The sequence below is a fragment of the Callithrix jacchus genome, chromosome 1 (genome assembly GCF_049354715.1).
Source record: "Callithrix jacchus isolate 240 chromosome 1, calJac240_pri, whole genome shotgun sequence".
NCBI lineage: Eukaryota > Metazoa > Chordata > Mammalia > Primates > Cebidae > Callithrix > Callithrix jacchus.
The window spans coordinates 126,583,273-126,604,841 of NC_133502.1; the positions used below are offsets into that span (position 1 = coordinate 126,583,273).

A 21,569-nucleotide genomic window follows, 5' to 3' on the forward strand; every position below is an offset into this window, starting at 1 on the left:
CAGGAAACCTAACTTATGTGATTTCTGTATATGTCCAAAGTAAGCAGACTTTAATGTAGAGTCTCAAGAAGTTGCTAGATGACTAAGTGCCTAGAATTTAGAGCATTGGTCTTCTGGCATCTATTTGGCTGTTCAAAAGTTCTCTCAGTTTTGGATCTTGGTTCTGTTCTGCACATCTAGGTAAGAGACTTCTGGATTAACAGAAGTTTATGAGATTAAAATCATACCCAAATACAGTTTGCCAGAGAGTGCTTTATTAATCTCTCAAGATTATTACATAAGCATTTTTTTTTTTCAGGATAGGCACCAGAGTAATCCTTTCTATAAAGACTAGTTGAACTTACACTAAAAATGTGCTTGAAATTTTTAATCTACTTGTCACTGTCTCTTCACGTCTGCAGTTTCATTTAAGCATGGGCTCAGATAGTGATCCATTCCTATTACCTTATTAATTATTATACTACCCCACGAGGCAAGAGAAAGGCCATCTGCTCTCACTTCTTGATGGAGAAAACTGGGAACAGATAAATACATAGGTAATTTATAAAATGTTGGAGCATGTAGTGAGATAGTAGCAACATAAACATATTTTGAGATAGGTTTACAGAAACTAAAACTTAACACTAATCATTCAGTGAGTCAGTAAGATCCTCAGACAGGTATTTATTTCCCAGGACTGACAAGTTTAAAGATAGAGAAGAGCAACTCTTAGTACATTACAAGTACTTAGCAGTATTTTTTAAGATGGTAAAAACACAGCTCTTTAAATTTTCGTAACCCAACTCTAAGACTTCAATAATTTCATTAAGAGGCCCCTTGCTGATAACATTTTTTAAACAAGTTATTCAACTCTGGAAGATTCATCCTGTGATCCACATTTGCAAGAAACTGGACTGAGATGGTGGTATGGTATTCTAAGCACTGTTTTACTAAAAATAAATAAGCAAAAGCACATATTGGGGTTGCTGAGAGGAAGGAAGCAACACTCAGCGGTGGCACGTGGCAGAGACGCCAACCCAAGGTGATTATGCATTGAGCATAACTGGCAATACCACTTACTTGGGGCTTTTCTCCCAGTGAAGTGGAGATAGAGTTGGATTAATTTTTAGCCCAGTTTATGATTCTGCACCAGTGAAGCATGTGGCGTTATTTCCCAGGGTGTATAATTCTTCCTCCTAAACCACAACACTATCTTGTCCTGTTCTATTTATTTTCCTTAAGTGTGTGCAATTTGCAGAGAATTAACATGCCAAAACATATGTTTCCTAAGCCTGTTCTCCCATCTCACCTTCACTTAGACTTTCAAGGTCAGAGCTATTTGTGGCTATCTACTTAATTGGACTTAAAATAAAAGGCAGCAGAAAATAGTAGATTTGTAATGGCCCTTCATAGTAAGCATCAAAAGAGCAGCCTGGCTGCTCATCTGAATGCTATTTAAACAAATCAGCCTCCTATTATACATCAGGGCCACAAAACTCTATCTACCATGCCACCAGTTACTATGTAGCTGACACAAGCTAGAAGCCAGAGCGAGGATTTTTCCTGGGCCCCTAGGAAACCACTGGAGCTTTGAACCAATTGTGCATTTTTGTATAAAGCACGATCATGTGATTATGTTCTCTTTGCCCTCGGAATGTGCACATTAATCAGGTTTGTGCAATTACTGTCCATGCTAGACAAGGACAGAGTAGATCATTACTACTATTGTAATTTGTTAGTGTATGGAGCTTCATACAATTACAAAGTGGTATTCAAGATGGATGCAAGTGTTCCTAGGGGATAGAATGGGAGGAGTTATGTACACCGGGGCAATGGAAGGTGGATGGGCAGGTTTGGTCCATAACCAAGATGTATAAAGCTAAGGGCCCAGGTACAGACAGCAAAACAGGCAAGTTCACATCTGGGAGCAAAGGCCTGTGGACTAACTGCTTTGCTGGTAGGGCTTCTGGGCAAGAAGTGGGGAAGCTTTTGTGACAAGAAAGTCTTTCAGATAAGGCAGAGAAGAACCAGGAGTAGGCAAAGAAGGATGATGCAGCAACCAGATGACAGGCATCCTGGGTCCAATGTTCAAGCAGTTTTGCATTCCCAGGTTCTCTATAATCAGGAAGTCCTGGGTCCCAAACAACCCCTGAATCTTCCTTCAGTCCTTAGCTTCAGGGGAACAATCTTTTCCGAGGACCATCTCAAAAGGAAGAAGCAGTTTTAGGGTTGATCCAAGGGCCTCAAATCACTCTTGTTAAAAGTGTGCTTAGAAAAAAATGTAGAACAACTTTGTAGGGGTCCCTAGGCAACGAGCTACCTTATCTATGGAGCACATTTCTTAAAAGCTCACAGAATGGGGGAAAATATTTGCGAATCCTGTATCAGGTAAGGGACTTGTAACCAGAATAGATAAAAAAAACTCTGAAACTCAATAAGGCAAATAGCCCAATTCAAAAATGGGCAAAGGACTTGAGTAGACACTTCTCCAAAGTAGTTATACAAATGGCCAATAAGTGCAACATCACCATCTATCAGGAAAATGCAAATCAAAATCATGAGATACCACTTTGGAATCACAAAGATGGGTATAATAAAAAAAGACAGATAATGACAAATGTTGGCAAAGATGTGGAGAAATCAGAACACTCATACACACAGGAATGCAAAATGATTTTCTGTATTCCTATGTGTATGAGAGTTCTGAACACTCTATATCTTTGGAAAACAGTTGGCAGTTCCTCAAAATATTAAACACAGAGATAGAAACGTGACCCAGCAATTCTACTCATAAGTATATGCCAATGAGAACTGAAAACAATAGATTCACACAAACATGTGTAAGAAAATGTTCATTTCAGCATTATTCATAATGCTCGAAATGTGAAAACCATCCAAATGCATTCACCAGCTGATGAATGAATAAATAAAATGTGGTATTCGTATATAGTGCAATACTATTTGGTCATAAAAAGGCTACCACATGGACAAACCTTAAAAACATTATGCTAAATGAAAGCAGCCAGCATAAAAAGTCATATATTATATGACTTCATTTATATGAAATGTCCAGAATAGGCAAACCTATACTGACAATGTAGATTAGTGGCTATGGCGGGCTGGGCAGAGGTAGAAATCAGGAGAAACTATCAGTGGGCACAGGGTTTCCTTTTGGTGATTAAAATTAGTAGTGCTGATGGTTGTGTGACTTGAATGTATATGCTAAAAAACATTGAATTATACACTTAGGGTGAATTCTATGGTAAATGAATTACATCTCAGAAAAGCTGTGATTAAAAAATCAATAGAGAAACATTATACAATGCTAGAAGGCAAAGAGAACTATTTTGGGTCACAGCTGGAATAAACTGGCTTTTAGAATTGAGATCCCTTACCTACCCTGACGCCCACACGTGCAACCTGAGGGGATGGGAGAATTTCTAATGAATTCCTGTTTCTTAAGTAGGAAATAGTCATTTGCTGCTTGACTTTAATACATAAGCCACTATATTTTATGACGGATTCAGGCCCAGACTTTTTATCATGAACACTCATCATCACCATTACCAACTTTTTGAAGCATTAAGTGCCCTTTGCCTTTCCACCTATGACACCAAACTAGGCACCAAATACTGCAAATGGGACTGGTTAGTTACTGAGCCAAGGGGAGTGATTCAATCCAAACAGAAAACACAGATGCTGGCAAACCTACAACAGGCACAGCTATGACTTGATGGATGCATGAATAGCTAGTATTAAATACTGATGATGCACACAAGAAAAGAGTGAACACGTTTATAGGGCGGCAAGAGGAGGGCTCAAGAGAATTTCATGGTTGAGAAGGTTTAGTTTTAGAGATAGGGAGCTATTTCTCTCTTAATCCTCTGCAGGAATAAAAGGAAAGCAGGGTCAACTCCAAACACTGAGGATTTGACTATTAGTTAGGGATTAGTTGGGGAACAGCAGATTCATAGGGCTGCAAGGGAGACATCAAGAGGGAGGTCTAGGAAATGAAGCCTAGGAAGTAGGTGAGGCCCTGAAATGGCAGGAGGAAAACTGCAGCGAGAGACAGGACCGAAGAAGAGTAGGCTTGTAGCACAGAGAAACGACTCAGAGCAAGAGAGACCAGAGGTAGACTAGCTTTGATGGGTTGGGGAGGAGGGGTGCAGAAACTGGACTCAGCTAAACACTTTTCCTGTTTAATCTCATCAAAAATTCATGGCCTCCCTAGAAGGGAAATTCTATTACTTTAAAAATTTGTGGCTAATTAAACATAAGCCTAAAGAGGTTAAGTAATGTATTCAAGATCACACAGCTAGGAAGGTCTATCCAAAATCATCTCTGTCCTAGGCCTAAATAATAAATAATTTCATTGTGTTAAACTTTAACCATCATCCCACATCTCAGAAAACTAACAGGTTCCCGGAATACACCAATATTCAATGCCTACACAGGCCTCAAATAAGTGGTTCAATATATACTTGATTGCTATCAGGTGGTAGGGAAAAAGAAAATCAACTCAGCCTATGTAACTTGTTAGAAAAATAGATGACAGGTTAAGTGGGAAAAACGGGGCTTCAGGTTTTAGCTGAAGGTGAAACCTGTATTTCTACCTGCACCCTGCTTGTCTAACTCAATATCCATCAAGCAGTAAAAGAGAAAGCTACTTATAGAGAACCAGAAACTCATTCTGGCCCTTTCTAAGAAGGTCCTGTAGATAGGTAAAGAAGCTCTCATTACTCCTCCAAAGGAAGCAATCCTCTTTCACTGGGTTTCTTAATTGGAAAAGCACTCTGAAGGAAGTAAGTTCAGCTCTTCATGACCTGACTATCTCTTCTGTTGGCCAACCCATAAGTGCAAACAAGTATACTTGTTTCTTTCCCATTAACAAAGAAGCACAGAGTTATCAGAGCTGGCAGGATCTTGGAGATAAACTAGCCCTTTCATTTTCAAAGAGAAGATGCTTGGGGCAAGGAGCCTGGCCCAGGGTTATGCAACCAGTGTCTGGGATAAAGGGACTTCTTTCCAAGCTCAGTCTGGCTGATGCAAAATTGTGACTTCTGCCTTTAAAACTGTGAATGTGACATTAAATATGGCCTGGTGCCAAATCCTTTCCAAAACCACCAGTTTTTACCTGTACAAGAACCATGTCTGCATCATTTGGTTTACAAATCCAATGCTTCATAAAAAGGAAACCCATCTAATCAAAATGCAGCTTCATGTCTAGGTTCTGCTTTTCTCTGATTTCATAACCTCTCTGTTTCACCCACCTTTCTTTTCCACTTGATAACAAGCTCACTGGGAACCACGAATCACTGGAGGTTCGGCAAGCATATTACACTGTGATCTACACCTTCCTTACGCTGCAATTGGTCTATGTCAGAGCCAGAGAACAATACATGGTGTGGTGGGTGTTGGTCTCAGGATTCTGCAGAAATCTGCATTGGTCAGAGTTAGACAAATGGACACAGATGGTGTGTGTGCTTGGGGAGGAAGCAATGATGATGGGTGGATCTAGGTCTAAATGACTGACAGAGTCCCAACCATGAAGATTAGCATGGATTTACATGTATTTAATGGTCCCTTTAGATCATGGCTCTGAAATGCTAAATAAATTATTAAAAGGAGTTGAGGGTAACAAGCAAGGCCACCACCAGCCCAAAAGACACCTTCATGGAATTAAGAAAAGGCACCCCTTCCTCTAGGCAGCCAAAGTTCCACATCAGTGCACTCTGCTCATCCAGTAAAGTGACATCTGACTTCCTGCTCCTATTCGTCACCTTGATCAAAAAGATGCCCTTGTGCCAGTATACACCTAGCACAGCTTTGCAGGGCAGCCCTGCTGAAAGAAAGAAGGAGAAAAAAAACTTAACATAACTTAGGCCACAGCCCTTTGGTGGCCTAAGTTATGTTAAGAAGTTTTTCAGAAAGTTGAAACCAGTATTTTTAATTGAATGAAAAATGTAAGAAATATAAAAGTATCTTACCTTAGATTTTGTTTTTATATTGATATGTAAATATGCATATATGTATATGTGCATGCATGTGCACATACATATTGGGTTGAGAGGCAAAATATATTTACATGGGTCATGGTCAAAAACATTTGAAAATCACTGATTTGACAGCTTCCAATGTGAAAAGTGAATCTAATTTGGAGGCTTGCTTTGTCTCTATTCTTAATCGCCCAGTAAGCAGCACTAAGGTACAAGAGAACCAGCTTGCACTTTGAAATCAGACAGACTCAAGTTCAAATGCAGTTTAAATACCACTAAATTCAGACCTTAGGCAATCATTTATGTTTCCCACTCCTCAGAGTCCTGATCTGCAGATGGAGGCGATAGTATTTATTTCAGAGTGTTGATGTAGTAAGTACCTGGTATTAAGCACGGCCTAGTTTTCGAATCTCTCTCTTCTCTTGACTCTGGAGAGACCTACAGAGACCAGCAGTCCAGGGACACGCATGCAGCTGCCAAGGATAGTTTTCCTTGCCAGAAGCCACAAATGTTGAGGCGGTCTAGCATCCTACAGTAAACTTTAAATGACTTTCTCCCATGCACGTTGTTCTCCCATCTGTCTGGAAGAGCTACCTCCCACAGCATGCTTAAACTAAAATTTTTGCTTGGTCAAGTCAATTAAATCATTTGAGAGAAACTACTACATGCAAATCAGTTAAGAAAAAGAGTTGGGTGATATACGCATGGTTAGACTTTGGTCTTCTGTTTAGTGTGAATGTATTATTAGATTGCTGCTTTGGCCTGGTTAGAATATTCCACATTGTAAATATTGGAGCTCCTGAGGATAGAAATGACCAGCTAAAAATCTGTTAGGTCATTGAGTTTGGATCTCCCATATTCCAGATGTGGCCATAGGGTTCCTTGGAGGTACAGAATCCCCCAAGGTTAAATGGCCAAGGAGCCTATCTCAGTCCCTGAAAATGTCATTTCCCAACTCCTTGGTCATAAGGCCTCCTCTTCAGAACAATTCTCCCATTAAAACAAAAACAAAAACAAAATCTGCAAAAATTTCCTGTCTTTATTTAGGTGTGGAAATAAATTTAGGTGTGGAGAGAGAGGAGAGCTAAAGTTAGTGATTCTCAGCATACATTTGTAAGAGATCTTTGTGTGAGTCATCACAGCCAGCTTTAAAACTGACACAAAGGACACAGGAAACTGGCAATCTATAAACGAAAAATGTCATTCTTCCCAAATAAAGCAATGTAAATTAAAAAAAATTAATTAAAATGCCATATTTCATCTATGAAATTGGAAAACATTAAAAATTATAATATTCAACACTACCAAGTATGTAGCAATGTGGCAGAAACTTTAAAAAGCTAATAAGGCTTGATCCAGAAATTCCACTTCTACGAAATCAGAAATTCATGTGTAAAGCTATTTGTTGTAGTGTTTTTTATAGTAGTGAAATACTATAATAAAAATACAACAGGAAAATGGCTTTCTACATTATAATACTAAACAGTAAATAGCATTTTAGAAAAACATTTAATGACAGGGGAAAAGGCTCATAATAGGCCAAATAAAAAAAAATCTTAAAATTGTATATATTCAATACTGTAAATTTAAAATTTTGCATGTCCAGCATGTTCCAATTTATTTAAGTACATAGGCATGTATGTATACACATACATGTGTCTGTATATGAGAAGTTCAGAAGAATGCTATATGCAAAAAATTTGCATAGTCATCTTTGGATGATGCAATGGAGAGACTATAAACTGTTTAAAATTTTCTTTTTTATATTGTGATGTGTTTTTATACTCTTGTACAATGAATTATTTAAGTATCTGATAAATATATTATTTAAAAGGCAAACCTAAGATTTAAAGTGGTCTCATATAACTTCATGTTAGAATTGCCTCTCAGATTTGAATGACTAAAACTTTTGCCATTTCTAGATTTCTTCTTTTGATGAGAAAATTTAAGATGATGGTCAAGCTGTATTAAATATTAGAGAATATGGCATTAAAATTCCATAACAATGTCACTTGTTATGTGCATTATCTTTTGACAAATCTATAGTCTGAAGCATATATTTCTGGCAATAGAATAAGCATTCACATAAACCCTTCTTAATACATTACTCCCTAAAATGTTGGAATATTACACTTTAAATATATTTTTTAAATATCCAAGTATTTTATTTGGTGAGGAATGAGGGATTCTTAGAACCCAGAACACTGACTAAATACAAATCCAGAAACGTCTGTACTGCTTTGTTTTCAAGGTATTTGCCATTCCTTAGTGGCCTAAAGACTAGGTTTCTGGAAGCTACAAACACGAGGCCTGACAGGGAGAAGGGAGTTAAGAGACCTTCTCTACCTGTGAGCTGAGAATCCCGAAGGGTTGACACTTTGAGTAAGCAAGTAGGAAAAAAAAAAAATCTACCTCGCAAAGGGAGATGGTAGAATGTGTTTATTTGAGTCTTGGTTTTTAGTGCTGCTGAAAGTTGAGGAAGGGGAAGAAAGATGAGTCTCCTTTAAGAATTTTTAAACACAGGCTCACTCATATGGGTTTGCAGTCTGAAGTCACACTACCTGGGTAGTAAAAAAGTCAAACATGTAGGTTAGAATGGTCGCAGCTGGTAGTACTCTCAGACCTTTGACAGCAGAGCAATCCTCTCTGGAGGAATGCACTTAAAACCCAGGCCTCGCCGGATTCCCACAGGTAAAGTTCCAAGAAACGTGCTCAAAGTTTAAAAATACTTCATGGTTAAGAATCAATAAAATAACAAAACTAGACTCACAAGGATATTGCCACAAAAATTATCAATGATGAAATATAAAACATACTTAACATTTTTAGAGGAATAAAAGGCATTAAAAGTATAATCATGAAATTATAAACAATGAAAAGCAGCCTAACAGATTTGAAAAAGAGCCACTAAGACTTGTAGAAATGAATAATATGATAACTAAAATTAGAAACTCAACAGATGAGCTTCAGAGCAGATTAGAAAAAATTAAAGAGAAAATGAGAAGCTAGAAGGTAGAAGGTAGATACAAAGCAATGACAAGAATAAGGATCACAGATAGAAAAACACGAACACTTAAAAGACATGGAAGATAAGATAGTACAAGATCTGTCTAATTGGAATTCTAGAAGGCAGATATAGGAAGACTGGGATAGATGCAAAACTGCTGGAAGGCACTAATCCTCAAAATCTAGAAGCCTAATGAGTCACAAACAGGGGATACTTAAATGAGAAAATCACACCTGACGTATCTTTAAAGAAATGCCAAATACTCAAAAACCTCAAAAGTAGTCAATCAAAAAAGATACATTTCTTACAAAGGAGCAACGTTTACATGGATAGCAGTCTTTCAACAGCAAAAATGGAATTGAAAGACACTGGAATATTATTATCAAAGTGGGATGAAAAAATAATTTTCTACTCACTACTTTAGTCCTATATTTCAAGAACAAAAATGAAATACATCTCTAAGTAAATAAAAATCAGTTGCATTTACTGTTAACAGATTAAAAAACTTATCATGAATGTACATCGGGGTTGAGGGAAAAAAACTAGATAAAAGGTTTGATATACAAGAAGGAATGAGGAGGGGAAAAAGCAGTACAAAAATATTGATGGTAAAATGACAATGTCTAATTTATGAGGTTTAAAAAATGAAAGTTATGCCTCAATAAAGCTGTTACAAAACATCGAGGTAGAACTTAAATTTTGGACTTTAAATTATATACAATGGGTGAAGAGGTGACTAAGTAATTTTCTAAGGTACTTCAGTCCTTTAGCTGAAGTGTAAACATCATTAATTTTATACTATGTTAAGTTAAATACACAAGTTAAAATTTCTAAGGCAAGCAGCAAGATAATACAAATAGACTTTATACATTCCAAATTATTATTATTATTATTATTTTTGAGATGGAGTTTCACTGTTGTTACCCAGACTGGAGTGCAACGGCAGGATCTCAGCTCACCGCAACCTCCGCCTTTTGGGTTCATGCAATTCTCCTGCCTCAGCCTCCCGAGTAGCTGGGATTACAGGGGCACACCACCATGCCCAGCTAATTTTTGTATTTTTAGTAGAGACGGGGTTTCACCTTGTTGACCAGGATGGTCTTGATCTCTTGACCTCGTGATCCACCTGCCTCAACCTTCCAAAGTGCTGGAATTATAGGCATGAGCCACTGCGCCCGGCCACATTCCAAATTATTAAAGGGAAAAACAGATTTAGAAAAAAATCCAAAAAAATTGTGAAAAGAAAGACCAGAAGAAATAGAAAGTATACAGTAACATGATAGAAAAGAATCCAAGTATTATAGTAATCACAGTCAATGTAAACAAACTCAACTTCCCAGTTACAAGATTATGCTTGTCAAACTGAATTAAATAAAGTGCATCTATATTCTGGTTATTAGAGACTTATCTAAAACAAAAGAAGGTTGAAAATAGAAGAATGGAAAAACTAAACCTGTCAAATCCACACCATGGATGTACTTGTTTTCCCAGTAACAAATAATCCCATTCTTTGCTAAAGTGAAGATACAAATTATGTGGTTCTACCAAAAAAGAGGAGGGGGGTACAAAAGAAAAGGAGGGAAGAGGAGAGGAAAAGAAGGACAAAGAGAGGAATGGATGAAGTGGGGAAATGTGGAAGGGAGAGATATGGTGACTTCAGTTCTCTAGGATTGAAAAAGTTTAGGTCATCTGTTGCCAGATGAAACCAGAATAGGAAAGGGAATGGCCAAGGGCAATTGGAACTGTGTGTATCAAAACCCACTGAGCCCTTTGGAGTCTCTCAAGATGCCTCGTTCACTCTCTGAATCACAAACAGTAACTGATGGGTTTACTTTTAGGATAAGTAGAGGGAAACAAAATGAGAAAAATATCACCATGCTGTAGCCCTAGATACATAAACACACTACTTTCACAGTCAGTTAAAAATTTTAATACCTACATTTCTTTCTTTTAAGAAAGACAGAGAATTATTTTCCAAATGTATCAAGTAATACATCTTTTTATTTAATATAAGGATCATCTTATCTACTTTGAAGTTTATATATTAATTTTACTAATTAATAAATTCTGCATCTTAAGCAAAGTTGGGGCAACACATGTATACTTGTACAATTATTTATGGTTTAGTACTTCACAAGAAATACTTCACTTTATGAAGAATATTTATAATAATTTTATTTTAATCCTGATTTTCCAAAGAACATTAATCACACTGTGAATTGCAAAAACTGTTAACAGCTTTTCGGAAACATACAAACTGAATAAAGCAAAGTGCACCTAAATTACTAAGTAGTCTGGTCCTCCAACTATCCAGCTTTAAGCATCTTTATTTAGATCGTGCCCTTCATTAGAACCAGGCCAACCTGCTGTCAGATTACAGTGCCAAGTCTAAGACGAAGTTAAATACCATGGACAGCTGCTTTCTAGGCCAATGACAGCCTAGCACCCTAACAGATCAAGGGCCCCCAGCAGACAGGCCAGGAGCACAGCAAAATGAGCCGAATGACCTGAAACTTAACTGCTTCACATCCTGCAGGATTCAAACTTATTCCTAACGAGCTATAGATAAGTTTTAAGAAGAGAGCCCCAACCATCTATAAATAAAAATACCCCAAAAGCAAAAGTCTCTGCTTAGTATGAATATTGCTAAGTCCCAGCCAATGGGCTACCCACTTTAAGCAAAATTCCAAATAATAAAATTTCAGGACAAAATAAAGACATTTTGAAGTTTCCTTGGAGGTAATATTTGGCCCATATATAATCACTGTATATGAACTAGAGCTTATGATTATTATAATACAGCAAATATTATATAACCCTAAGGGGTATAATGGCCTGCTTAACTCAAGGATTCACTGGAGCAAATTCAGTCTTCAAGGAATGTTTTATCATTCTTGAATCTAAAATAATTTATTCCAATTTGGTTTTCATTTAAGAATGAAACATAAAAGGAAGGCAATTAACATTTATTGAAAAAAACCCACATTTTCCAAGGATCCTGCTAGATGCTTAACATTCATTTCTTCACTTAATAATTTTACTAATCTTATGAAGTAGGTATCATTATTCTCATTTTCCAGTTAGGAAACTGAGGCTCAGAGAGTTAAAATGACTTCTCTGAAATCCCTGGGCTTATTACACAACCAGGCTAAACTCTCTCCTTTTTGAGTTAAAGCCCCAGGGCTTCTTCACTATGTCATGACAGTATACACCTTTTTAAAAAGGGTAATAGCATCACTAAAAGAAATAACAATAAAAACAAGAACCACACACAAGGTAGAGCAATTAAATGAGATGAGAAACTGTTGCTTTAACTATGAAAAAAAAATGTCAGTTTACATTTTTCCATGCTTCACAGTTACCCTATGAAGTACATCATCAAAAATGGAACCAAATTAAGCTTTTCCATTTCTCTATGAAGCAAGCATTTTCAAAGATATTCACTGCCTAGAGCCCAGCAGGGTTGACTTTTTAGCAAGAACCATTTGATGATTTGCATAAGAATATCTAAAATGTGTTTCCTCTACCTTCCCAAACTCCCATGCCCCATAATTTTGCAAATAGGACAATGAAAGGGCTTTGCATAAAAACATGCTTAGTATTTTGCTTCCTAAATTCTTGTACAGCACATTCCTCTCTATGAAGACTCCATTGAAGGCCACATTTGGCTTAAAGTCTTTTTTTCCTAAATGTTTTGGATATGTCAGAAGATTTCTGTAAGAAAGGTAAACTATACAGTCAGAATTCAACTCTGTAGCCCAGGAGACTAGATGACCACATTCAAGAATTCATCCCTCTTTTGAACACCTTATGTTCAGTACTAGGGGAGCAAACCTCCATAAGTTTCTGAAATCAGGCATTTGGTAAAGGCTGCAATTGCTGAAAAAAATTCCAGCAATAATTCAAAAATAAAATTGGCAAGGTGAAACTTCCTAAAAAAATTACACATCCTTATGCACATTCCACTTAAAAACGTATGACTATGCTCTAGCATTTTTTGAGAAGTACCAAGTAAGACATAGCTTTGTTCAGAAAAACATCTCTACTTTCATTATTGAATGTCAAAAGAAACATTAGTGACTAAATGGAATAAATTAAAGCTATTTGGTGCTAAAGGGAAAATAATACAATGAAGATTTTTGGGGGCAAACCAGAAACAGAAATAGTTAGGAATATAACCTGCTTTCTTTTTTAATTAAGTAAATCTAGAATTTCCAAATATTAAGACTCACACAATATTAAGTATAGCACAAAATTATGGATATAAGTAACAAGTGATAAGGGATGACAGCCTGAATTTTTGACTTTAAAATAATCATAAAAAGAATACAACCATCACCTAACTGAGTAGGTAAAGATCCTTCCAGGGGTATTTTAATAAATGGTTTATAATTGATTAAATACAGTCTAAAACCTATATTTGGAAAACTATTTCTAAAATGCATGAAACCATCATCCACTCCACTAAAAGATCTTCCAGCTCCCTAAAATCAGAATACAAAATCCTCCCGCAATCATACATACACCATTGGATTGCTCTGCAGATTCATTTTTCATAAATGTTGCCAATATAATATTCAGCCAAGTTTCTAAGTTAATGAAGTTCCACTAGAGTGTAAGAAAACAAGAAAGTACTAAGTTCTCAAAAAGACTTTTCACCATGGATATGCCCAAGAAATTTATAAGACATCAAATCATTTCCTTGACAATTGTTCAGTACTTTAACTTCAATAAACACAAGACTATCAATGTAAACCACTGGAACAGACTGGAAGAGAGCACTTCAAGGATCTTTTTTGGCTGCCAAGTTACAGCAGGAGAGAACTTCCAATGATGGTCCTGTCTTATGCCCTGAAGATGTACTCAATTGTCACATCTGAATGCTTGTTTGCCATATATTTTGCTAAGTGATTTTTTGGTTTTACTATAGTTTCTAACAAGTGAGCATACACCAAGGGAAATGTTAGAAATGTAGTACAAAACATTTCTCTTTTGCATGTAATAAGTAGAAATATTACTAGTTTTTTTTTTCCTGCACTTTGCTTCCATTCTGTGGCTGCAATGAAAATGACGGTCATCAAACTTGACTATAAAATAATTATGTAAATTTAACTAAATTAATATCATTTTTCTTTTCTTTTTGGACGAAACCTCTCACCCCCCTGCTCAAACATCTGCTTTTTGTTTTGTTTTTATTGCATATATGAGAATTTTCCCAGATGCTGGCATGAAAAGTCTATGTATGTATTTTGGCTTTCTGTTTAAAAGCACACTCAGAGATGACATTCCACTGCTAGGATATAAATCTGAACTGCATTATCATACCACATACAATTTTATTGATGCCGCTTGTCCGCTATTTAAAAACATAATTTACATGTTTGCAGGAATTACTTCTACGCTCTTTATCAATCTGCTTTCCACCCGTCTAAGTGGCAGGATGGCCACTATTGTTATTAAAACTCCCTCAAATTCTACTCTAAAAATATTTGAAGTCATGTTTATTACGGTGTGCAAAATGGATCATAGTGATGCAGAGGCAGATGGCAGGGCTGGCCAATGACTCTTTACAACGGATGCTGATCAGTTCCTGGTCAAGTGATCTAAGACATGATTGTGTCAATCACAAAAACAGCTATGATAACAATAATGACCAAATCTGCTAGGCTGGGCTGCTGATTGGAAGGTACAGCTATGGTGACCCAAATTTTCTTCCTCAGACATATCTAAAGAGATGGTTCTTTCTTGGTAATTGTCATGTGTTCACTTAAAAAGAAAAGGCCGGCCGGGCGCGGTGGTTCATGCCTGCAATCCCAGCACTTTGGGAGGCCGAGGCGGGTGGATCACGAGGTCAACAGATCGAGACCATCCCGGTCAACAAGGTGAAACCTCGTCTCTACTAAAAATACAAAAATTAGCTGGGCTTGGTGGTGCGTGCCTGTAATCCCAGCTACTTGGGAGGCTGAGGCAGGAGAATTGCCTGAACCCAGGAGGCAGAGGTTGCAGTGAGCTGAGATCACGCCATTGCACTCCAGCCTGGGTAACAAGAGTGAAACTCCGTCACAAAAAAAAAGAAAAGAAAAGGCCTTGCAACTTTTTAGGCACATGCACACTTTCCTATGAAAATTAAATTGCTCACAAAATCATTATGCCTACTTTCAGAAAATAAGAAACCAGTAACTGCTGAATCGGCTCTGGGAGGCTTATGTAACTTCTATTTACAAGTGTTTTACTCTGAAGCAAGTAGCTGGGGGACTTAGTAAACATCTGCAAGAATACCCTAAAATTATTTTTTCCATTGCTATGTTAGTCTGGCTGTCACAGAACTTCAGAATCAATCTGCTATCCACAAGAGCCCCAAACATCATCACATCAAAAAAGTTGCAGATCTCGAAAACATAATATTCAGAACTGTGGTCAAGAAAAGCATTAAATAAAAAAACACCATCACCAACCTTTGCTTGGGCTTCTGGTGCTGTCACCTTGACGACCTTATTGCGGTTTATCATTTGCTTCACCCATTTTTCAACTTGGACGTTGAATTTCATGAAAACCACATAGAAAAAATAAGCTGTTAAGAGAAGCAAGCTTTCCCACCACATGATAACGTTATCCAGGAAAAATATGATCAGCATGATCAAGTCAACAATGTAGAAGGACACATCTCGAAAGAGCGGCCACCATGTCAGGTTTAAGATTTCTCTAGAAAACAGAGCACACATGCCAATAACAAAGAGGATATTGAATACTGCGGAACCTACAATCGTGCCTATGCCAACGTTGCTGTGAGCGATGAATACCCCTATGAGAGACGTGAAAAGTTCTGGGGCTGACCCCCCTGCAGCCATAAAGGTGGCTCCAGCCACATCATCAGAGATGCCCAGTTTTTCAGTGATGACAGTCAAAGAAGGAACAAAGAATTCATCACAGACAATGGCTAAGGCTATGAACATGTAGATCATTCCAATGACATGGAGAATGATCGCACCTCTTCTTCTCTCCTCAAGGGAAAAGATGTCTCTCGGGTAGTCTCCTTGGGCATGATCTGTACTATTCTCTGACTCGTCTTCCTTCGAAAGAGGTGGCTGTGGAGTATAATCCCGAATCTTGTCATTTAAATCTAAGAGAGTTCTCTGATGGTAACCCTGTGCTGCCCTAGGGCCACTTACAACACTGGCCTCTCCTGTGCTCTGTGTATCTGTCTCAGAAAAGGCACTGATTGAAAAGGAGACAGTGCTAATGGCTACCAGACCCATGAAAAGGCCTAAGATTCGAATTAACTTCAGTTTTTTCTTGACATTATAATGTCTTCTGCAGCCAGACAGTGACTCATCCAAACACCATTTCTCCAGGAACGTGATGGTGGTGCTTTGGTGCAGATCCATCCTGGGTCTTCTGGTGGATGTGGTGATCTTCCAAGTTTAGACTCAATCAGATGGTTCTTTCATACTTTTCCTTGCTTTGTGGTTAACGATGCTTGTGGGGCACGTCCACAATCAGGGATTCTTACGCTTCATGGGAAACTTTCATCATTTATGCTTAAACACAAAAAATGAGAATAAGTAAATCTTAAAATCATGTCTTTTAAATAAAAAGATCTTTGTAGATATGATAAGGTCCTGTCCTGCAGCTGTGTGATCTTGGGTTACTTCTCTGTGCCTCAGTTTTCTCATTTAAGATGGGGACAATGATAGTACCTACCACCCAGGATTGTTTTTAAGATAAGCAAAAATATATGTAGCACTTAGAATAGGATGTGACACTCATGAATATGTATGTATAAACCCAAATAAATATTTTGGTTAATTCAATGTTAGTGTAGAAAATGTAGATGTGTGTAAGAATAAAACTTTTATAGGTGAAAATCTATCAGATTATCTCACCTTAAATCATGTAACAACCTTCCAGTGCTATAAAGGTCCTGCTTCTTTCGCAACTGTCTAGGTACTTGACAACTAACAATTAATCATTATGTTGTCTTTTAGTCTGATTATATAATTCTCAGTTGTAGGCACATTTCTCTGATTTAATCTATCATTTGAACAGTGAGTGTTTCTTTAATTTAGTGATCTTTTTCTGCACACACCGTGATATTATCTTATTTTTCATAAAAAGCCTCTCCTTTATCAGATGGGGGGCAAGTAGTTCTTTACAAATCTAAGTTTACAAAAAAATGTTCTGGTGACATGCACAAGCTGTCTTCCATAAACATCTAGACACTGTTTTTAGCTAAAGCTTCTTTTAAAAAAACAACCTTTAGTCATATTTAAAATAGGCAGCTTAGTAAGTCAAACAACTCCCAACGCAGCGAAAAAACAAGTAGGCTATTTCGAGAGACCACACGTGTATCTCATAAACAATACGCAAGTTGTAGCAATACCTCTGTCCACAAAATCTGCCCAAAATAGCCCAACACTGACTTTAATAGGTTATATATCCAAAGCAGAGTTTTCATTCTCTATCCCATGGAGGAGATAGGTAAAATAGCCAGACACAACAGCTGATATTCTGAAGAGTCTTCTTTTTAGTTTTTCTTTAAAAAGATTATTCTTTTCCATATCGACGATTTCATTTTGTAGGAAGCCGCTGAGATAATCTCAGGTGCAAAATAAGCTAATTAAACACACGCCACTTAAACACTGAGATTAGCTGGAGCTCAGGTTTTCTGAGCAAAGCAAGAGCACAAATTAACCCAGGCTGAGTTGCTGCTACTCTTAAGATAACCCGAACCCATCACGGAGATTCGCGGCTGGCTGCGAACGTCAACGCTTAGCAGGGACGATTAAGCGATTCACAGCACTCTGGGGACTGTCAAAATGCCCGGCCCGGGCGACTGGCAGGGACAGACTCAACTCCCGGGGCGCAAAGTCACCTCCACCCCGGTCCTCGCTCCCCCTGCAAACCCACTGGTAGTCTCCCCAGGAGCTGCCTCCGTAGAAGTTCGCCCCCAGCAGCGCCCCAAGTTTGCCTTGCGTGGTCCCAAACTTTCCTTGGTGGATTGATAGGAAAATAAACCTAACGAATAGACGCCCCACCTGTGAGGCTGGAGCTGGGTAGCATTTGGTGAGGCGATTGGCCCGCTCCCCCCTGGGTCGTTTGTAGGTGGTTGGGGAAGAGAAGCGTCCCTCTGCGCGTCTCCCCCTACGGCAGGCCCTACCCCGCGCCCCCCATCCCAAGCCAGAAGCAAGGGTAGGAGTGGCGAGGGGTCCAAATCCGCGTCTCGGAGCAGAGAGAGTTAGCTAACTCCTAGCGGGGCCTGGGGCGCCCACATCCCGGGCAGAGCCACCTGTGAGCCTGCAGCGCAGCAACTGGATGCGCGCAACCCGGATCCGGGGACGACGACCACCGCGGCTACCACGGCGGGCTGGCCGCAGCCGGCCGCACTTACCAGGATAAGCTGGGAGGACGCGCACACGGCGGGACCCAGAGCGCGGCCCGCCGCTGCAGTCCGCCGCCCTCTCCGGCCCTCCGCCTCCCCGCTCCGAGGCCCGGGCTCCGGCTCGCTCTGGCCGCCGCTCTCGCCAGCCGGCGCTGGGCTCGGGAGGATACTGAACCGCTGCGAGCCCGGCGCTCCGAGTCTGGCGCTGCCGGGCCCCCGCCGGCCCCTCCCTCTGGGCTGTGCGCGGGGAGCGGGGCCGCAGCGCGCTCAGCTCCCGAGTTCTCTGCTCCACGCCTCCTGGGCGCAGAGGCGACGCTGGCAGCCGTCTCTTAGGAGATTTCTCCGCAGTGTGGACGGGGGTCAGGATTTGCAGGCGAGCAAGGGCAGAGAGGAGAAATCGTACAGGTCGGTGACGCGCCTAATTCCCCAAGCCTGAAAGTGCTGTCAACTTTGGGGTCATCTTATGCTGAGCACCGCCTCTCTAATTATCTGCAAAAAGTGGTAACAGCCGCGTTTTTCTGTAGGAGGCGATGTAATATGTAATGGTGGAAAAGACGTTCAGCGAAAAGGCACGGAGGCATGCAGGACAGGCTGTTGAAGTTCAGGGCTTCTTGAGTGTTGAATTTGGATGCCTGGGACACTGCAGGGGCTTAGTCTTGCAAGCTGACCTTTCATTTCATGGGTGATGAAAGTGAGACGCAAGACCCAGTGCCATTTTGCATCACTGACAGGCTTCGGCTTCTGGCCTCGGGACTTCCAGCCCAGTGCTCCTTCCTGTCCTATCTGGAAAGCAAGATCCCCTTGACCACAAGAAATAGAATCAGGCCTGTTGGGGATTAGAGGCTAGACTCTGGGCCAAAGAATGGAAGATGGTGGTAAGACAAATTGGTAGTGAGGGAACCCCTGTAACCCAGCCCTGCAACCAGCAAAGCTGCCAAGAGGTACCCACCTCATGAAGCTCTGGAAGCTTTTCGCACATTTTCCTCTCTCCTTACCCTCCATCTTTCTGTTCTCTCCCCCATCCAAGAGGGTTTCTTCATGCCCTTGTTATGATGTGGGTAATGGGTATATATCCTGAGCTCATTACCTCTGAGTGAGACTTCTGTGCCTACTCATCCATGTCAAAGAAGACTTGGGAACTTAGAAATCTTTTTCCCCCCCATCAAACCCAGGCATTCAAGACTGAACTTTCTTTTTCTTTTTCTTTCTCTTTGCGAGATCAGATCTTGCTATGTTGCCCAGGCTTGTCTTGAATTCCTGGGCTCTAGCAATCCTCCAGTCTCAGACTCCCAAGAGCTTGCAGACTACAGGTGCCTGATTGAATTTTTTTATCTTTAAATTTAGAAAATTGTAAACATACACAAATATAAGAAAATAGTATAATGAATCTCCATGGGGCCATCACCAACTTGAACAATTATGAACTCATGGCCAATCATATTTCCTCTATACCCCCTCTTCCTGTGTCATCATTTTTAAGCAAATCCCAGAGGATCATATCATTTTAGCTGTAAATATTTTCAGAAAGCAAAAAAACTATCAACTACCACTAGGGTTGTGTCAAGAAGACTCAGGGAACAATTCAAATAGGATTTCACTGACCATAGATGGGCTAATTTGAGCATCAAAATAATAATAATCACAATTGTTTAAAACACCTCTAACATGATTATATCTATAAATTCATAACTTTTTAAAAACAACTGAACAAAAAATTGTTGATTATGAACAAATTATCTCATGTTTTTAATTTGCATTTCTCTGATGGTGATTTTGAGCATTTTTCATGTTTGTTGGCTGTTTGTATATCTTCTCTAGAGAATTGTCTATTCATGTCCTTTGCTCACTTTTTGATGGGAGTATTTGTTGTTTCCTTGCTAATTTGTTGGAGTTCCTTGCAGATTCTGAATATTAGTCCTTTGTCAGATGCACAGATTGTGAAGATTTTCTCCCACTCTATGGGGTGATTGTTTACTCTGCTGATTATCTCTTGCTGTGCAGAAGCTTTTTAATTAGGTCCCATTTACTTATTTTTGTTTTTATTGGATTTGCTTTTGGGGTCTTAGTCATGAATTCCTTGCGTAAGTCAATGTCTAGAAGAGTTTTTCTTATGTTATCTTCTATAATTTTTATGGTTTCAGGTTCTCCCCTATAGCCCAGAGATGACTCTTGAGTCTTGATTTGGTGAGAAGGGGAATGAAATCTAGATGAAGACCTGATGAGCCCATAGATTTATTGGTTGGGATTTGCACTGGGTTGCATGTAATAAAAATTCATTCTTGGTGATTAAACCAAACGAGATTTTATTTTTCTCATGGTAAAAAGAAGTCTGAAAGCAGACTGCCCAGAGTTTATAAAGTTGTTCCAAGATGCTATCCAGGAACCGAGATCCTTTGATATGTCTTTCTTAATGTATGGCTTTATCTTCATGGCTACAAAATGGTTTCTTCCTTTGGCATCATATCTGTGTTCCATGCAGGAAGAAGGGAAAGAGTAAAGGGTGAAAGGTAGAAGGCCTCCTCACTAGGCTTTTGTCTTTTTATTTAGGAAAGGAGACTGTCAAAGCTTTACTTACATTTATTTCACTGAGCACAACTTGGTCACATGGTCAGACATAGTAAGGGAGTATAAACCATATTTTAACTGGGCAAATAGTCACCTTTGAAAACCAGGGATCTCTCAGTAATGGAGAAGAGAGAAATACATGTGCAAGTAACTAGAATTATTTGACACACAGTTCCAAAGCATTTCAATGAGATCCATATTGGACTGAAGATTTGGCCGTTGACCAAGAACTTGGCAATTAACTGCCACAACAATTGAGAAGGCTACAACTGCCATCCTGCTAGTAATGGAGAAAAGCAGGGCCTGTCATTTGTCTAAATCACACAACATGGAAGCAGAGGAACTGCAATAACACCTGTAGGTCTCCCAGATCCACAGACCTTATTGTCTAGTCATAAAGAAGAAAATTTACTACCATCAAATGATGAGTTATTAAACAGTAGCACTTGCTGAGACTCGAGTAGAGTCTCCACATATACCACTTTTTTCTGATTTTTATTAAAATCTCCAGCTTCTCTGTTATTAAAATTGGCAGGCAATCAGCACATATATGAAGTATTCAATGTGCACAAAAGTGGTAGCTCCCAACCTTGACTTTAGCTAAACAAAATAACTGGGGATATTTTTAAAAGGCTCCTGATAA

General features: G+C 39.1%; 2 protein-coding genes across 4 annotated transcripts in view; one reads left to right on the forward strand and one right to left on the reverse strand.

Annotated features, from left to right (window-relative positions):
• The window catches only part of SLC24A2 (solute carrier family 24 member 2), a 281,759-nt gene extending 263,227 nt beyond the window's left edge, over positions 1-18,532 (reverse strand). For all 3 annotated transcript variants that reach the window (XM_008997580.5, XM_035306629.3, XM_008997571.5), the window contains exons 1-2: positions 18,371-18,532; positions 15,438-16,520 (exon numbers count right to left, since the gene is read on the reverse strand). In XM_008997580.5, coding sequence (XP_008995828.1) covers positions 15,438-16,367 — 930 coding nt within the window. In that variant the 5' untranslated portion in view covers positions 16,368-16,520; positions 18,371-18,532. The remainder of the gene's footprint in view (positions 1-15,437; positions 16,521-18,370) is intronic.
• The window catches only part of LOC144578691 (uncharacterized), a 101,031-nt gene continuing 97,260 nt past the window's right edge, over positions 17,799-21,569 (forward strand). The window contains exons 1-2 of the mRNA XM_078345860.1: positions 17,799-17,975; positions 18,222-18,766. Coding sequence (XP_078201986.1) covers positions 17,799-17,975; positions 18,222-18,766 — 722 coding nt within the window. The remainder of the gene's footprint in view (positions 17,976-18,221; positions 18,767-21,569) is intronic.